General features: G+C 47.0%; 1 protein-coding gene across 2 annotated transcripts in view; it reads left to right on the top strand.

The window, feature by feature from the left end:
• LAMA3 (laminin subunit alpha 3) overlaps positions 1-17,982 on the top strand; it is a 1,348,901-nt gene that overhangs the window by 1,079,755 nt on the left and 251,164 nt on the right. For both annotated transcript variants that reach the window (XM_069620910.1, XM_069620909.1), the window contains exon 39: positions 17,057-17,158. In XM_069620910.1, coding sequence (XP_069477011.1) covers positions 17,057-17,158 — 102 coding nt within the window. The remainder of the gene's footprint in view (positions 1-17,056; positions 17,159-17,982) is intronic.

A 17,982-nucleotide genomic window follows, 5' to 3' on the forward strand; every position in this document is an offset into this window, starting at 1 on the left:
ACTGATTTTGCCAAATATGTTTCTATACAGGCGTCTTAAATAGTCTAGGTTGATGTACCATGCATTTTTGTGCTTTGCAGTTCCTTTACATTTAGGGGAAGGTAAGGAAAGGATAGAGGGAGGAAAATGGATGAAAGAATCATCATGTCAGGTTAGGAGGCAGCACCCTTTCCAGGAGCAATATAAAAAGATATTGTACATCTTTCTTAACTGCAGGACCTTTTTGTTTCACTGATTTATTGGAGTTTAATCACTTCCGCAGTATTACTTCCTGTGACTTCAATGGGCGTTTTAATGGTCATGTTATGCATCAAAGGGATTCACTTTCGCATTGCATGCAACATGAATGATCCCACTCACGTGATATTGGTACTAGTTCAAAGGTCATATTACATTACTTCCTGTGCCGTTACCCGGGTTACGTATGGTAGTTAATACAACTTTCGCTACCCTGAAATGTTGGTGATTTCATGTCATTATTTAGGGTCCACCAGTAAATGTATGAGCCTGACACCCAATGCGGTCCTGTAAATTGCATGAAAAAATGTTCTGTGCAGCTGGCCTATTACTTACAGATTTTTCAATAAGTAATTGTCGTCTTCCGTGCATTATAATAACTGCTTGGTAATCATTCCTAGCGGCAATGGACGAGGCTCCTTTACTTCAGCACTTGTCTTGCACATGCCGTCTACATTGGATATGATTACTTAGACAGGAAGTGCCAGGGTGTGTTGCAGCCTGTGACTCACTCACAACCAGACAGTGGGGAAGTTGGCATGGAAACCAGAGCTTGCCAACAAAGTAAGCTTCACCTGGAGAGCGGCACACAGCACACTGCATCATGGTGTAGCTGCAGAGGGTGACAACAAAAGGCCAATGCCCTGAGCACCGGATGGAAAACTGCGATGTGCCATGTTGTGAAACGCAGGAGGGTGCACTGAACAGGAGCGGGAAGCAGCAAGCGCTATACTCTGATCATCGACGATCTGTGATGAAACGATAATCCTGCGACAGTTATGCATATGACGGCAAGTCAGTGGTAGAAGTGTATCAAAAAAGTAGTGGAGCTGTGAACCTGGCAGGGGACAGAGTAGGGAGGAAGGGAGCAACGTGCAACACATTTTTCAAGGGTTGAAGCCATGCTGGTTATGTTATGTTATTTCATTTATTGAGCGCCAAAACCCGAGGGCATCCAGGCGCTGTACAGATGGTTAACAGCCAATTGAGTTGAAACAGTTCTAATTTTAACTGGAACTGCTATTAGGTGTTCAAGTAGAGAAGTGTGAAGAAAGTAATGGAACTGTTAACAGTAACAAATACAAGTAATGGAACACCACTCCCGACTGTTCCCTCTCACTTCGACCACTGCAGCAAGTCTAGTTGGGCCCTCCTCTCTGGTCCGCTGACCCAGACCATACGCATTGCTTCACTCTCACGCAATAGGCTCCTATGGGAGAGTGTGAGTGGGGAATGAATGGTGGAAGATGGAATTTCTAGGCTAGTGCGCGTAGAGTGAGTGTGCAGATCACAAGGAGACTGAGCAAACATTAGAAAAGTGCCATAAGGACAGGCACATGCTGCCCTCACAAAGTGAACAGACTCCAAGAAAAGGAAATGTGGCATTGGACCATAAAGCAAGGAACAAGAAACACCCGCCAACTGAGAGGACTTCTCAAGTGGAGGAAGGCACACCCCCAACGAGAAGTCAGATCCAGAAGCACTAGGTGAACCGCTTGTGAATGTCTACAGAAATGTAGACCCTCAAAGGCGCCAGAAAGTAAAGGAGAACTGCTGGAACAAAGCGAGAACCATCCAGAGAAAGCAACCCAACCGTGTAGGATGTGAACGCCTAGCAGATTTGAGGACTTCAAAATTAACTGAAATTCTTCTTTTCCTAACGGAAGGGAATGTTCCCTCAGCTAACTTTTCCCCCGTTATCAACCTTACTCCTGGGCCACTTTTTGGCATTTTGATATGTTACTTCACCATGCAGCTAGTAGTTTTCACCAGTGTAGGGTCGATGGGAAGATGCCTTGAGTTAGGGAGTTGAGTTGCCTTGAGTTACTACACCTCTCCTCTCCCGCTTGCCTGCTCTGACCACCTAGCTGTGCCTTTCAACATCCTGCACAGCACCCCAGTCAAGCACTCCAAGCAGAAACCCAGCAGACAAACCTTCAGGTCCGTCAAGAACTTCCCAGTGGAACCCTCACAGAAGACCTTGCCAACCTACACCTTGCATGGACCGAACAACTCCACCCACACTGTGACTCTCTACTTAAGCACTCAACGACCCTCCCAGCCTCTATCAACCAACAGGTGCCTCTGAAACAATGCACCTGCAAACCAAAACCGTCAGCACCCTGGTACACACAAGAACTCAACCTCAGGAAAAGACTCATCAGAACACAAGATAAAACCTGATGCCGCTCCAGGACTGCATCCGACCTGGTGCTCCTCAACGAACTCCGAGCAACCTGCCCACAACTAATCAACACAGCCAAGGCCTTCTACTATCAGAATACCATAGCAGAGCCCTCTTCAAAGTGGTCAAGTAGTGTGTTAACCTGCTACCCAACCCTGCCGTACCATACTCCATCGAAATATCCACTACCATCAACACCTTCATCAGCAACAAAATCTGCAAGAATCGCCAGCACATAGACGCCAGCTCTGCATCCACAGACCCACCACACATCCCTTCTCGCAAAATATACACACCATGGACAACATTCAAGGCACTGTCGACAGAGGACCTGGTAGAAACCCGGGCCGCCCTCAAAGCCACATTGTATAAAGATGACATCCTCACAGCATCCATCCTTAAAACCCTCCGCTCAGAAGCACTCTCTCCCTACCTGGAGATCATCAACAGCTCCCTAACTGAAGGCACCTTCCTTTCGACCCTGAAAACAGGCCAAATCCTCCCTCTACTAAAGAAACTCACTCTGGATCCCGACAACCTAGGTAACTATCGCCCCATCTTAGGTAAGATCATCGAGAAAGCGGTAGCCGCACAAGTGCAGCAGCACATTGACACCCTCAATCTCCACAAACCTACCAATCCGGGCTCAGCCCCAGATGCAGCATGGAGACAGCAACCATACAGTTGGTCGGCGAAGCCCACAACATCCTTGCCGACGGCCATCCCTGCCTTCTGGTTCTACTCAACTTCTCAACACTTTTGACACAGTAGACTACCAGGTGTTTATGGACACCCTACATTGGCACATCGGGATCAGCAACCTTGTTCTACGCTTGTTCAAGTATTACCTCGCCAACATCAAGCAGTTTGTTCAGATGGACTGCTCTAGATCACCAATGCTACCCGTCACCTGTGAAGTCCTGCAGGATTCCATCCTCTTCCTATTGCTCTTCAATCTATACATGGAGCTGCTGGGAGCCCTCCTAGCCACACACAACATCCACATCCACCTCTACGCCGTCGACAAGAGCTGTACCTCAACATCGACTCCATCAAGGACATCCATAGGCTCAAAGACTGCCTCTAGCTGATCCAGTCTTGGATGTCCAGTGCATACCTGAAGCTCAACCCCTCCACGACCAAATTCCTACTCCTCAACAACAACACTGCAAACCCACGCATACATACCTGGCTATCAACCATGAACTCTGAGGGCTTCACACCCAAGCTCACCTCCTGCGCCAATTCCCTCTGGTTCCACATTTACAAACATCTCTTCTCCAAGACACACATAGCTAAGAAATCTCAGACAGCTTGGTATCAGCTCTCCCTCCTTTGAAATGTCAAGCCCTTCCTCCCTCCGGACAGCTTTAGATCCACCCTTTAAGCACTGGTCCTATCCCACCTGTATGGGGGCAATGCACTCCTCGAAGGCCTCCCGTCGTGCTCCCTTGTGCCCCTGAGAAGTGTCCTATACGCGGCTGCATGCCTCATCAAGGGTTTACGCAGATACGACCACATCACCCGTGCTCTCATTGTCCTTCACTGGATTCCACTGCATGCACGAACCACCTTTAAATCTTGCTGCATCATCTAAAAGGCAGTCGCAATCAAGTCACCCAGCTCCCTCGCGCCGGAACTCTGCATCTCTGATGGACAACACACCATCAGAGGCCAGGACACATGCAGACTTGAAATCAGCCACTGCAAAAAGTAAAGGACCAGAAAACAAGCCTTCTCTGCGTACGCCCCAAGACTATGGAACCTCCTCCCTGTCAGCATCAGACTCGCTCCCACGCTCCTACAATTCAGAAAAGAACTCAAGACCCACCTCTTCAAAGACTCTCTCCTCACCACCTAGGCCATCACGTCGCCCCTCGCACCACCTGACTCGCTAAACCTTGGCCAACCCTATGCTCCCCACCACCTGGTAAAGCTGTACTCCTCACCTGTCCCCCTCTGTATCCTACCCCCGCTGTATATCTGTTCTATTGTTACCACAGAAAAGTGCTCCATTATGCACCTGTAATGTTGTACACCTCTGTAAATAGCTCTGTCGCTTCTCGAAGCTAAATCCATGGTCAATAAATACCATAATAATAATAATACTAAAAAATAAAAGTGTTACTGAATTAATATTCTTAAAAATGCACAATTTGCATCACATTTTATCAAAAACCTCCCCCTTGGGTATTTCTCAAACAGTCTGTCACAAAAGGAATAAATCGACATTTGCAACTGTGGGCCACCTCTTCATTGGGGCCCGAGACAATTGTATGCCCCATTACGACCCTGCCTGGAAGGGGCCAATGAAAAGGTTTGTCGTGAATAGAAATGAACTAAGGCACAAACCTGCACATGGTGAGTCAGTAGACAATTTCCAGTCTATGGCACGTAAGTTGGCAAGCAAATGCCAATTCTGGGCTACAACGGACATGATGATCAGAAAGTGGCTACTGGTGGGCTATCAAGGAATGATAATGCAGGAAAAGCTGCTAGAAAGCATGCATCCCACAAGTGAAGAAGTGATGCCCTTGCTGCAGAAGACTGAAGAGGCCCCACAGCACAACCAAAACAGAAGGCAGTCCACGGAAGGGGGCACATTCTTAAGAAAGGGAGCCCTGCTGTGAGTGAAGTGAAAAGAAAATCAAGAAGCTCAGCGAGTACAACTGGCAATCATACGAAAGTGAGGTCCACAAGGCCCACAGATGGTTCTTCTCGTGCGGCAGTCATGCTCATGTAGCCAGCAGCACAGATTGCCAAGCCAGTGGGCGAAACCACCTGAATGGCCAGAAATTATGCCACTTCACACATGTATGCCCTGCATGGGTTAGGATTCAAGTAACAAGAGAAAGCAGATTCAGATGAAGAGCAAAAGAATCTGTGGAAAGGGCAGTGATTAGTGTGACAGAAAAACCTGCCAGAGCTGAACCTTCCAAATCAGAAGGTGGCATTTTCATCCGGCCCCCCAGTTGGAGCCTAGGTAGGCCCAAGTGAAGCGAGGGCCATAGCGAGGGCTGGGGGCCATTACGGCCATGTCCACCCCCCACAGCGGGGGTGAAAGCCATTCGCACCCCAGGGTTTATCAGGGTGCAAATGATTTATTTTTTTCCATCATGGACGATCGTTCTACCCCCCAGCCACTGAGAGCCGGAGCACCACGCAACTGCAGGACTCAAACCTACCAGTGACCTCGACTAAACTGGCAAAGTTTAGTCCGAACTATGCTGAGAGTCGGTGAGTACTTGCATCACTTACCGGTGGCACCCCTGGCACAACCAATCTCTTTTACGCACAAATATCCCAAAAGGGTATTCACTTTTGGCTCGGTTAGCCTGCGCTCCCTAACTATTCCCACCTTTTGAAAACTGCTCTGCCGCCAGGGCAGACCCTACTTGAATAGTGGAAACCAATTCTTCATCACCACAAGCCCCTTCCTGACTCGCTACAGCCCCCTCAAGAAGACCCACTTTTTGTTCCTTCTGCGCGATCGTGCGTTTTTACGCACAACTGTTGAGCACAAGGCTCCCCACTTCTTAGGGCTGGACTCAAAAGTTAGGGAACGACTCTAAAGAATTGTCTAATGCTCTGAGTGTGTTAACTTTCCCTTCTCTTTACAGGTTGTGGTTGTGTTTGACTCCTTTGTCGCATTAGAAAACGTATTGTGTATATATTATCTAGCATTTTATTTGTGTGGTAACTTTTTTATATAACGAAATTTTACTTGTGTCAATTGGTCCGTCCAACAATAAATGGTTACATATTTTTCATATACACTTGTCTAAGAGCAATTTGTAGTTCGTTACTGTGTGTGCTCATTGTGGGCTTCCAATCACTCTCACCCCTCCTGAGATTTAGGGCCTCATTGTAGGCGGAGGACCAAGTTGCTATTAGCACCTTGGTCCATGCCGGTAAAATACCGGCACCGCCTTGGAGGAAAGTGGAATTACCGCCCTATTCCAAGGTTGGCGGGGCGGTAATTCCCCCTTCCCCTATTGCCCTTCCCCATTCCCATTTTTGCCCCATAGGACTCTATGGGAATGGGGAAGGCGCTAATTACGGTGCCGCAAATTGCGGTACCGTAATTAGCACCCTGGTCCCTTTGCGGGTTGGTTTTTAACACCTGCTAAATAGCAGGCGTTAAAGTACCAACCCGCAAAGGGACCTCGTAGTAAGGCGGTAAGGGTTTACCGGTACCGGTGCCCTTACCAGTACTGGTAAACCCTTACCGCCGTCCGTGTAATGAGGCCCTTAGTCTTGACCACCTGCCAAGCTACCTAGATTGGTCTGGCTTGTCCAGAAGGTTCCCCTGTCTCATTAAACTAGGATGGCCTCCAATACCTCTGCCCACCAGGTCAAAGTGTACAAATCCATCTTAACATCTATTGCCAAAGTGTTCACAAAGCTAGATATTATGAGTGTCTATCGCCAGGTGGAACTAGATCCTGGTTCCGTCTGCGCACAGCCTTTGTTACTCCCTTCGTGGCGCACCAATACACCTGCACTAGCTGTGCTCTACAGCATCCGTTTTCTGGACACTCAAATTAAAGCAAAAACAAACAAAAAAAGTGAAATACTTTACAAGATAAGCAACTAAAATACTGGACAGGTGAGCAAAACACTGGCAGAAGTGCTCCAGAGACTAAAAAGATGTCGAGGACAAAGGAGAAAAAGGAGAAATGCAACTCTTTACAGAGTTTACTGGACTTCCTAGGATACTGCGTGTGACCCCCCTGGAGCAGGGAAAGGGTGAACACAATTGGTGGTGCACCAGAACACAATTGGTGCACCAGAAACTCAAAATAAAGAGCAGATAAAGTCCTTCATGGTTTACATGAGAGCCAGACTGACTAAACAAGCACCTATTACATGGGACAAAGGATGCCGGGACGCTTTTAGAAGAACCAAGGCTGATATGCCAATAGCACTCAGCCTAAACTCATTTAATACGAATCTGGAGACTATGTATTGCCTGTGTCTGATGCAGAAAAATATGCAAGACATGAGCACGGTAACATTTGCATCAAAATCATCAGACGAGACCGAACAAGACTATGGGGTCATTGATTGTAAAATGCTTGCATGCGGTTGGGCAGTGTCCAACTTTAGGAAGTTTGGATTATGAGCTGATCACAAGACTCTTCGGAACATCCTCTGACATGGGATCACTGAAAACCAAACGCCAAGTGTCATGCATCAGATGCTATTAGGACCTGAATATGGCCCCCTATAGATAGAGGACAGGAGCTATTGTTTCAATATCTGCAAGTGAATAACAGCTAAGACTCTTAATAATGGTGCAGTTCACTAAATGTAACATGTCTCCACATGGATTGTTAAAGGACAACAGCAGGAAACCCCTTCTGTACTATGAAACAGGCATACATGCAAGCCAACAGACAACAATGTGATTTGTAAACCTGTTGTTTTATGTGACTGGTTTGGCAGATCAGTGACAACTGCATACACGTAATTCACTGATCTCTCCTGTCTTCTCCATTCTATCATCAGCTCGACTCAGCCCTACGCCCAGATCCTTAGACTGCAAGTCTGAATACCGTGTGCATGGAGTCCTTCATAAGAGTAAGGCAGGAAGCTGCCTCATGCGGCCCACGCGATGGGAAAATCAAAAACACACACATTCGGGGGCTTTGCAGGGGGCTGTGCGTGGGCAGAAGTGAACACACTTGACCCGTATATGGATGCCACTCTGGCCACATTTTATTAACATTTCAAGTAAACATTATACGACATACCCCAAAATGTGACTCACCGCCACAAAAACACATCACAGCAAACCATATGACTGACAGGTGGTCCAGGGGACCATGACTCCCGCCCTTAGGGCGGTGCATGGAGGTGAGGCCTCTCTCCTCCCCCGTGCCCTTTCAGGGGGCAATACCAGGAGACACCTCCCTCATCACCAGCCAAAACTGCCTCTTGATCTCGCACCCTCCAGGCCCCTCCCAACTGGGACCCCCACCAGCCAGTCCTTGTCTCTATAGAGGGTGGTGTCCTTTGCCCTCGCCCCTGCACCATTCCGGTCCCAGGGTCACCCGGAAGAGGCAGCTCAGTGCCCACATGGTCCTCCTCCACCTGCCACAGGAGCGCAGACACACCGGTCTGTGGCATACCCCTCATCTCCCCCCCAACAGCCCAAATGTCCTCACCAAGGCCAAGAAATTCTGGAGCAACAGTTCCGTTCCCAAGTCCGACAGGTGAACCCTGTCCCTGGCCCCTCACAAGACCATTCTCCACAATTTGCAGACGCCTGTGGCATGCTGCTAACCGAAGACTGCCCAACCCGAAACACAAAAACTCCTGTATCCCAGTTTGCGGTAGCGTGCACTAGGCACCGCCAGACACTTCCACTCTTGTCTGCCCTCGGCCTGCCCAAACCGGCATCCCCTTGAGATCACTGGAAAACCAGGCCTGGCCAAAAGGAGTGTGCAGACAACAGGTATTGTTCATCTCTGCTTCCTTGGTGCTTCACTCACAAGCATCACTGTTGGGTGGTCTCCTTGCTTATCCATGTGCCACAGTTCGCTGTTTCCCAATTGGGATTCTGCTGTTTTTTAGTTACACTGTCGTAATTTACATCATGTTTGTATTGTCCTGCCAAGAACGAGCACACAATGTGGGTGGCCTCTCAGGATGCGTGCATGTATTCAGATGTTGCATTTGTCAGTGTTGAGTATTCTCATTGGGGTGTGTATCACTGTTGAATTGCAACACTGTGAGCTATGCCCATGTTCGGAGACTGAACCATGACCTAGGACAGTATATAGCAGTGATCTTCAAGCTTTTTTATGCCAAGCTCCCCTTGAGAAAAGGTTTTTGATATAGTGCCCCCCTGTTCAGTGAGATTTCTGGATGAGAGACAAGCACAGTTTTCAAGAGATCCCCTCTATCCATCGTTACAGGAGGGTAGTTGTGAACAGATACCATGCCAAGTGCCCACTCACTCATACATTCAACATTGAGTCTCCAGTGAGTGTGAAATGGGGGCGGTGCCATGAAATCAAGATCAGGCATGTGTTGTGTTAGCACGGTACTCCAATAAGAAAAACACTTTACAAAGGAGGGAGAGCTGAGATGTTTGTTTTGTGACAGGATTGTTGGGGGCAGAAGCCTGCTCCAGCAGTCTAGCACCCAGAAGCCTGGAGAGTGAGCTCACATGTCCCACCCAGAAATCATTAGTGACTGTCCCTTTTTTTAAATTTCTTATCATTGGCTGTCAAACCTTTCCTACTGTCTTGCCCTTCTTCCTAGCCCAGCTCTCCGCTGTTAGTCTCTTTCTGATGTTCTCTTTTCCTTCTACACTGCACTTGTTCTGTCTCCCGTCTTGTCTGCCCTCTTATTCTGTCCTAATCTGTCTCCTCCTGTTTGAGCCTCTCTCTTCTTCTGTCTCTCCCTTGTATTTTGTGGCTCTCTTGTTCTGTCTCTTATTCCTAGTCTGCCTCTTCCTTGTGTTTAGTGTCCCCTCTTATTCTTTCTCCTTCCTAGTCTGTCTCTCCCTCCTGTTTTGTGTCTCCCTCTTATTCTGTCCTAAACTGTCCCTCGCATTTTGTCTCCACCCATCTCTGTCGCTCAGTGCTTTTCTCTTATTCTGTCTCTCCATCCTGTTTGATGCCTCCCTCTTAGTTGTACCCCAGTCAGTACCCCCCCATGTCTGTCTCTCGCTTGCATAGTGTGTCTCTTTCCCTCCCATAGTATGTCTCTGTCTTCCTCCTAGTCTGTCCCCATCCTATGCTGTCCCTCTCTGCTATCCTGTCATCCCCTCCTATCGTGACTCGCCCTCTCCTTTACCAAGCATAATAATGTGTTCTTCTGAAGGATGAGGCTATGCCAGCTGATTCGGGGCAGGCTTGGACTGGCCTATAGGACACTGTGCCAATGCCCGAACCAAAAAGGCAGACTGCTGGGGTGGGCACATTTTTTGGGTCGAAATGGCACACTTTTCTGGCCGATGTGGGCCAATTTGATGAGTTAATTCACTCTGCGGCTAGACGTTTTAACCATTGTTTCTGAATAAATATTGTTTAAATTGCTGTTTGCATTACATTTTATTAAAATGCTCACCGTTGGGTACTATTCAGTCTGTCACAAAAGGAATGAATGGCCATTTGCAACCGTGAGCCACTTTTTGATTGGTGCCCAAGATCATTTTATGGCCCAGTCCGACCCTGATATGGACAGCTATCTATTCATTTCATTTGACGTCTCGCGCAGCGCTTTTTTTTCCAATCCTGTTTCCTTTCCTATCTGCACCCACGCCTGTTGTCTTGCACCCTTCTTTCCCCCTCCTGTTCTGCCTTTTTCCTCTGGCTCCCAGTCTTCCTCTCTCATCCCTGTTCAATGGGCCTTCCTGTTTCGACCTTACTTTGTCCCCCCTAGTCTACTCCCTCCACATCCCCCATTCTGTGTCTTTCTCTCTCTCCTACCTTCGTGTCCTCCGGCTGTACTTCCTTCTGTGTCCTCTTTCTTTTGCCCTCTTGGCTGAGAGTGGCAGACATCCATGGCATGAGAAATGGCAGAGGTGACTCTTCCTTTCATCCGTTCTGACAAAAAATAAACACAGTATGGCAGTGCTTTCATCATGCTGTGTTTATTACGTGAAATTCCCACCGTACACCGTCCCGCTGAGCAGCTAATTTATTTTCAATCTGTGGGTCTCGCCCCCAGCCCCAAGTATGGTACACGCCCCACAGTTTGATTAACACTGGAATATAGGACACATGCCTGTATTGAGTAGAAGCCCCCCCCCCCCCCGCAGAGCTTTATGGCAGTAATCACTTGCCTCATTAAGATCTATGGCAGTATTTAGTGCCTCTACAGGACTGAGATCTGTATAGAGTGCCCCCATTGTTACTGTTGATGACAGTATCCAATGCCCCATTAGCATCCAATCAGTATTGAGGCCTGTATCCAGTGCCCAATCATGGCAGAAGCCAGCACCCAATGCCTCTCAGCAGTCATCTGTTTGCTATGTACCTTTAGGAATTATGTCAGTACTCATTTACATTTCAGAATTCCCCCTGTGCTCCACCTCCCCTAACTGTGAACACCCTCCCCCACTACTACTAGATGCTATGTGCAGACACCTACCCTGCCTCCTCACCTCTCCACGAGGTCTACAAAATAACTAGAATCAGTATAAGCCGCGTGAGAGGCTCCTCTCCTAGGTTTTGGGGTATCATGTGACCAGTTGGAGAGATGGGTGGGGCACCATTGTCGGAATTGAAACAATATTATGCCTCCTATCGCAACAATTGTATGTGTATTGGCCTACGCCAAGTTGTCTAAACATCATATGCGAACAAACTCCACGTCAAGGTCTTGACCTTAGAGAAAGTAATGTAACTCGCCATCTTGGATTAAGCCGCCATTTTAGGTTCTCTTGTTGTATGGAAGTCACCCTGAACATCAAAATGGATGCCGAATGACATTCTGAGTAAGATTCTGGCCGTTGTGACCTCCGTACACATGAATAATTAATATGCCTGCAGGCCACTTGTCGGGGTCGCGAACTGAGACCTTGTCCTATTGTTGACCTATGTGTAAATGTACAACTATATCAGTGAAACTAATCAAAATGCATATATTATAGGATTGACCTGGCAAGGAACCCATAGGCCCGGCTCGTAGAATGGTTAACCCGCAAGAGGGTTGGCCAAGGGCTGGACAAACAGTATAAGAGACCCAAGTATTCCAATGTGCGGTCTCTCTCACTAACGCATTGAACTCTCGTTGAAGTTTGTTATGTTACTCTGAGAGCCGAATAGCTATCCGTTTGTCAATTGACTTTGGTAACTGTTGTAGCTTTTAAATAAAGCACTTGTATGTTCTTTGTAACCTGTGTTGGTGTGTTTCTTTCTGGGCTTCCCGGCCTCATATTATTTTTATGTTTTCACACCATAAGAGGCAACACATTGCCTGACCTTCTCCGACATTAGAGCAGAAGGAGGAGCTTCTCCTCTGACCACTGCCTTTGGATATCACTTCAGGATCAGGCACCACCTCCTGAACCTCTCCCCGTGTGACGAATCAACTTCCGGGGCACCAGTGGTCCAGGGATGAATATTGGTTTCTAAACAATCAATCAACGCCACACCTCAAGTACACCAGAAGAGATCCGAACAGATTGGAATACAAGTGAATTATAAGACCTCCTTGACAATTTTCGGTAACGTGGACAGACCGGCAGGCTTATCTCTGCAAGGTCGTGGATCATTGGTTAGTTGCAACACCGCGAAAATACAATTATTACCCAATGATAAAAGGGACTGTCCAGTCATGGCTGTATAAAAATATCTACTTTATTATTACTACAACAGACAGTTGTAGCACACTACAAAATACAACCCACCCTGTAAAGGAACACAGAGGACAGACAGTTTCATGAAGGAAAGGGATGAACTCTGGATACTGGATAGTTGATAAAATAATCAGTCTAATAGTTCAAGGTTATTTGGTTCCAGCACCAAGGGGGCAAAGGGTTGCAACTGTCTCTAGGGGCCTTTGAAGAAAGACCAGGGAGGCAGAACCACGATGTACCTTGTGCTGAAGAAGTTCTTGGTGCTCGACAGCATCAAGGCGGTTCCAGGGTGCTTGGCAGCCCTTGAAACAGAGTTAGTGGCGGGAGACAGTTGCGGTTACGAGGGGGCAGGCAGTTTGGCAAGCAAGGCTGGATGGGCGTCTAGAGGCTGTCCGGCGTGGCAACTCCAGCCAAGAATCGTTGTCTCTGTGCTGGTTGGCGGATCTGGAATACTGGTCGAGGCAGCTCGGACGGCTCTTGAGACTATGGCGTGACAACAGTCATGGTGCATCCGGATGCGGTTCAAGGACTCAGCTGTCTCGAAAATGTCCTTAAAAGATGGACACTGGATGATTCTTGTGTGGCACTCGCCCTAGCTTCTTCACAGGGCTCGTGTCCTTTCAAAGCGGACAGCCCAAAGCTCAGAATAGTAATTGCAGGCAACAGACTTGTCCTTTGTCCAGAGACTCTCCAGCACTTCCCAACTAGGAAGCTTGCTGGCGAACCTAGCAGGGCATGCTGTGCCATGGCTGGGCACCGGTTCTGGAGCTGCTGGATGGGTCCTCTGAGTCTGGTATCTCCCTCTGTTCCCAGGGAGATGTTTAGGGGGGGTCTTGCTTGCCTCTTGGAACTCCTGGCCTTCCTTCACTGGCAGAAGATGTAAGGTAGACTGTACCTCCAGCTCAGGTCCAAATTAGTCCTTCTTCTTACTCCTTTCGAAGTCTACAGATGATCTGCTAAGTGAGGGGTTCATCCCTCTTTTAAAGCCAAATGGACCCCAGTGATTGGTGCAGGCTAAATCCACCTTAATGAACCAATCCTGGGTCCCTCCCAACAATCTTCTGTTATGTGTGAGGTCAGGAACAGAGTACTCTGCAACAGGACAGACAAGGGGGTGACAACATATACCTAAGTCCCACCCATCTCCCTGTCTGTTGTAGATCAAAGTGTCTCTCTGGTTAACTGAGCCCTCTGTGACTCTTGATTAAAGCGCAGGCTTCCCTTAAAGTATGTGCTGGGAGCAGACTTCCTGTCTCTCCCAAATCACATCCTTCGTCCGTCTGAAAGGGGTCTGCGCTGCAGGGACACCTGCGGTAACTGCTGGGCCCAGACAGGCCATTCACTGCCTTCCATATTCCATACAGAGAGGTGGAACTAGCTTCAAGTTGACACATTGCATACCAAAGGGGTGTTAGTCCCGCCTTCCTGTTGTCTCTTCCGGCAACCAAGCCTCTCCTCTAGGCTTGTTTCAATTGTCTTGGCCAGCAGCTGGAGTACAAAAGGAAAGGAGATCCATGGAGCCTTTGATATTTAAATTAGGCTGCCCATGCTGGAGGAAGGTGTGCCCAGAGAGGAAGGAGGATATCTGACCAGGTGGCCGATAGATAGTAGCCATGGTAGGAGAGTGGCCAGGAGAGGGAGAAAGCCTGCAGACAAGGCATTCGAAAGAGGAGTAGGCCTGCATAGGAATGACAGAGGCAGGAATCCACTCTGGGAAGATCAAGGCTACACGCCCTCCGGAACGGTTGGATCTGGGCGCAGAGAGGATCTTGTAACCATCAGGGAGGAGAGTATCAAAGCTCGTGACAGAGCTGGCTGTGAACCATATCGCTGTGAGACAGAGGACATCGAGGTCAAGTTCTTCCAGGAGGTGGCAGATGTCAGAGGAGTGTTTGACAGCTGAGCGAGAGTTGAGAGTGGCAATATGGAGAAGGTTGCCATCCTTGAAGGACTTCCGGGGAGGGGTACAAATCAGAGGTACGCCGTGCAGAGGTGTAGAAGGAGCCCGAGAGGGGCCGAAGAAGAAGGAGGAGAGGGCAAGGTAGCCAAGGAGGAGGCAAGGGGGGAGGCAAGGAAGCTGAAGAAGGGAGAGACGGGACAACAGGAGAAGAAAGTAAATACTCGTAATAATTGAGACAGCTCTAATACGAAAATGTCTTGCAAGTACATGACTGTAACTTAAAAAATATGTATTTACTTTCCTAATAGTCTTTTTCCAAACATGGTTAATGGTGGCAAGTGAACAGCTCACATAACAGTACTTCACATTGACTTAACAGAAGCTAGCTAACATCCTCAATGAGTCGTGTGAAAACCTCACATGATCTCACTCCATATTAGCTCAAATTGTATAACCTTAAGTGCATTAACTTTTTATGTTGCGCTTAAAAATCTAATTGAAATCAACTATCAAGTTGTATTTCTAAAGATGCCTGCCTTCCTTGGGCTTTTTTGAGCCGTGCGAACAACAACACGGTTCACGTGACAAAGACTGCGAGTGCAGTATATAAATAGAACACAAAATGGTGACTGCGCTGTCAGAGAGCCGACGCTGGTAGCCGCTGTCATTATGTGAACTCTGAAAGGTAAGGTATTGCACACTGTGCTATTTGAATTTAAGATTCTATTAGCAGAATCATTTACATATTATACTCTCCGCATTAAGAAGAATAAAGGCAGAGCTTTCGCGTAATGGTACACACTGCCTATAACTCTAATTAGCCAGCCTATTAGACATAAAATGAATACTTTTATCAGTTATCCTACACGTAAGGTGTTAGAAAAGCTGTAATAGAGAACCTATTTTGATTAGGCCCGTGGTCAGTAATGTTAACTTACATTATCCATCAAAAACACAAGTTGTGGTGAATCAAATGATGTATGGACAGTATGTACAAACTTCAACAAAACACTTTCTTGCAGGGATTTAACCTGGTTCTTTGAGCGCATCTGATGAACATTTAGTCATCAATTAAGAGCACTGCGGGTATTGTTAAGACGCTCACCCAATTAATGTAATATCATTGGAACTAAACTATGTATGATTGTTAGAAATTAACCAAATATTATACATATTATACTATTATAATATTACACAATATTATACAATCTCAAACATGTTGAGAAACTGGTGCAATTAATAATACAGCTGTTCTTTTATTGTATAATGGTGTTACATTGCAGTATGTTAAGAAGCAAATTAATTTGAATCTAGCTCTTAATTATGAGTTGCAACTGATTTGTATTAAAAAAAAAGAAATAAGTGAAACATGTACTAATTGATTATACTGTGTTTCCTCTCCTACTAATCCTGCCTACCACCAACCCTAATTTTCTGTCCTGGATATTATTTGCGTTATTATTATTATGATTATCTCTACTGTTTTATCTATGCTTTTTAATGCTTACTTTTGATTTTGCATTAATTATTATTTTGGATTCAATGTGGAATGCATAATGATTATCCAATAGCATGGATTAATTTAAATTAAAGCCCGGTTTTGAGAAAGGCCGCATGGCCGAAACACATGTTAACCAATAAGGGCACTCCAATCAATTTTGTGAATCTGACCAGAACCAATAAAATTTGGAATGATATCATTGCATTTGTTTATAAATGTTTGGGCAATGTTAGGATACAACCTAACACAATTTTCGAAATGAAGGAAGGGGACACTCCTTCTGCGCATTCCTAAGTGCAACAAATATTACTAATAATATTTGGACAATCAATTTTTGGTGCAAGAAGTCAGCCTGTAAACCCCACCTTTGGTTTTATATATATATACAATTTGGAGCTCATGTTGCTCCTAGACGTAATTTGATGGCAGGGACCTGGTATTTTTGCCATGTTCAACATTTGCACTGCAGGGTGCAAATGTAAAGAGCAAAAGGCGTCGTACAAGCGTGTACGCTGCCTTTTTGCCTTCACATTTGCATTCCGCGGTGCAAAGTGAGTAAATGCAGTCTGGTATGCGGGCATGCCAGGAAGTGTTTACCTTTGATTGTGAGTGCTGTTTTCCATGCCCGCTAAGGCTGGCGGCTCCATAGGGAACCCCAGTATTTTCCCCACATGAAAATGCATGCTGGCGCAAATGCTGAAGTATTTGTATGTATGAGAGGAAAGGAGCCCCTCCACTGCACCATACAAATTGACAAAAATGTGGTTTACCGGAAATGCAATCCATAGAAGCCTTACGCAAGGCTCTAACGCATTGCATTCTGGTACACAGGGCCGAAAATGAGCCCTGTAGTGTTCTTGTTAATAGTTTTCATGCTGTGAAAATATACTGAGTGTTGCTTATTTTTTCCGACAGGTGTCCTCCTATGGTGGCTACTTAAGTTACCAGATAAAGTCCTTTGGGTTGCCCGATGAAGGCATGGTTCTTCTGGCGAAGCGGCCTGATGTACAGCTGACAGTAAGTCTGTTATTGTTGCCTTCGCAAAACTAGATGAAATGCTTGCACGTTTTGGGGTAAGCCCATCACGGTGTTTTGCTTCCAGGCACCCTTTCTCTGCAACACGTTGCCACTGCAAAAGAGACTGGCCATTGCTCCGCTCAGCCCTACTTCTATTTTCTCCCCTGATCCCCTAATCCTCCCAGCACCCTCTGCTACCCCACCACCCTACTGGGAACCCCCTGTCTCCACCCCTTTCTACAGCACTCGATCGCCTCCCCGCTAGAGTTGCCGCTTATCCATGCGTAGAAACATGTTTGCATTAGTGTTGCAGGCAACTGGAATGGCGCCTGAAGAAGCGTCTACTGCCAAATGAGTCCAGCACCTGAAGCTCAGTCTGCTCCTATCTGGGTGCACCATTAGCTGAGGGTAACTGGTTGAGAGGTAATTCAAGCAACACAGACCTAATAGCGGTTGAATCACACACAGATCGCGTCGAAGCCATGAATCATGGCAGGAGGCACTATACAAATGCAAGATAACATAAACGTGGCATGGCGGCCAGGCCCGGTACACACTAGCAAATGAAATCAAACTCTTGAGGTGACGTGCAGCTCGTAGGCATTGATTTGACGTCCAAAGCCAGTGCCAGTATTTGAGGAAGACTTCTTTTCCTGAAAACCAAGAGGATGGAGGGATTAAGCACCTGTGCGGTAGGCTCTCGAGGATGCGGTGAATTCTTTGCATGAAGTCATGTTTGTTGCTACCTCTTATTGTCGCGGCACACTGCGCCAGCCAAGTCGCTTCAACACAAAACACTCTGATGCCTGTGCTCCAATTTTAGG

The sequence above is a fragment of the Ambystoma mexicanum genome, chromosome 5q, assembly GCF_040938575.1.
Source record: "Ambystoma mexicanum isolate Mex_15411 chromosome 5q, UKY_AmexF1_1, whole genome shotgun sequence".
Lineage (NCBI taxonomy): Eukaryota > Metazoa > Chordata > Amphibia > Caudata > Ambystomatidae > Ambystoma > Ambystoma mexicanum.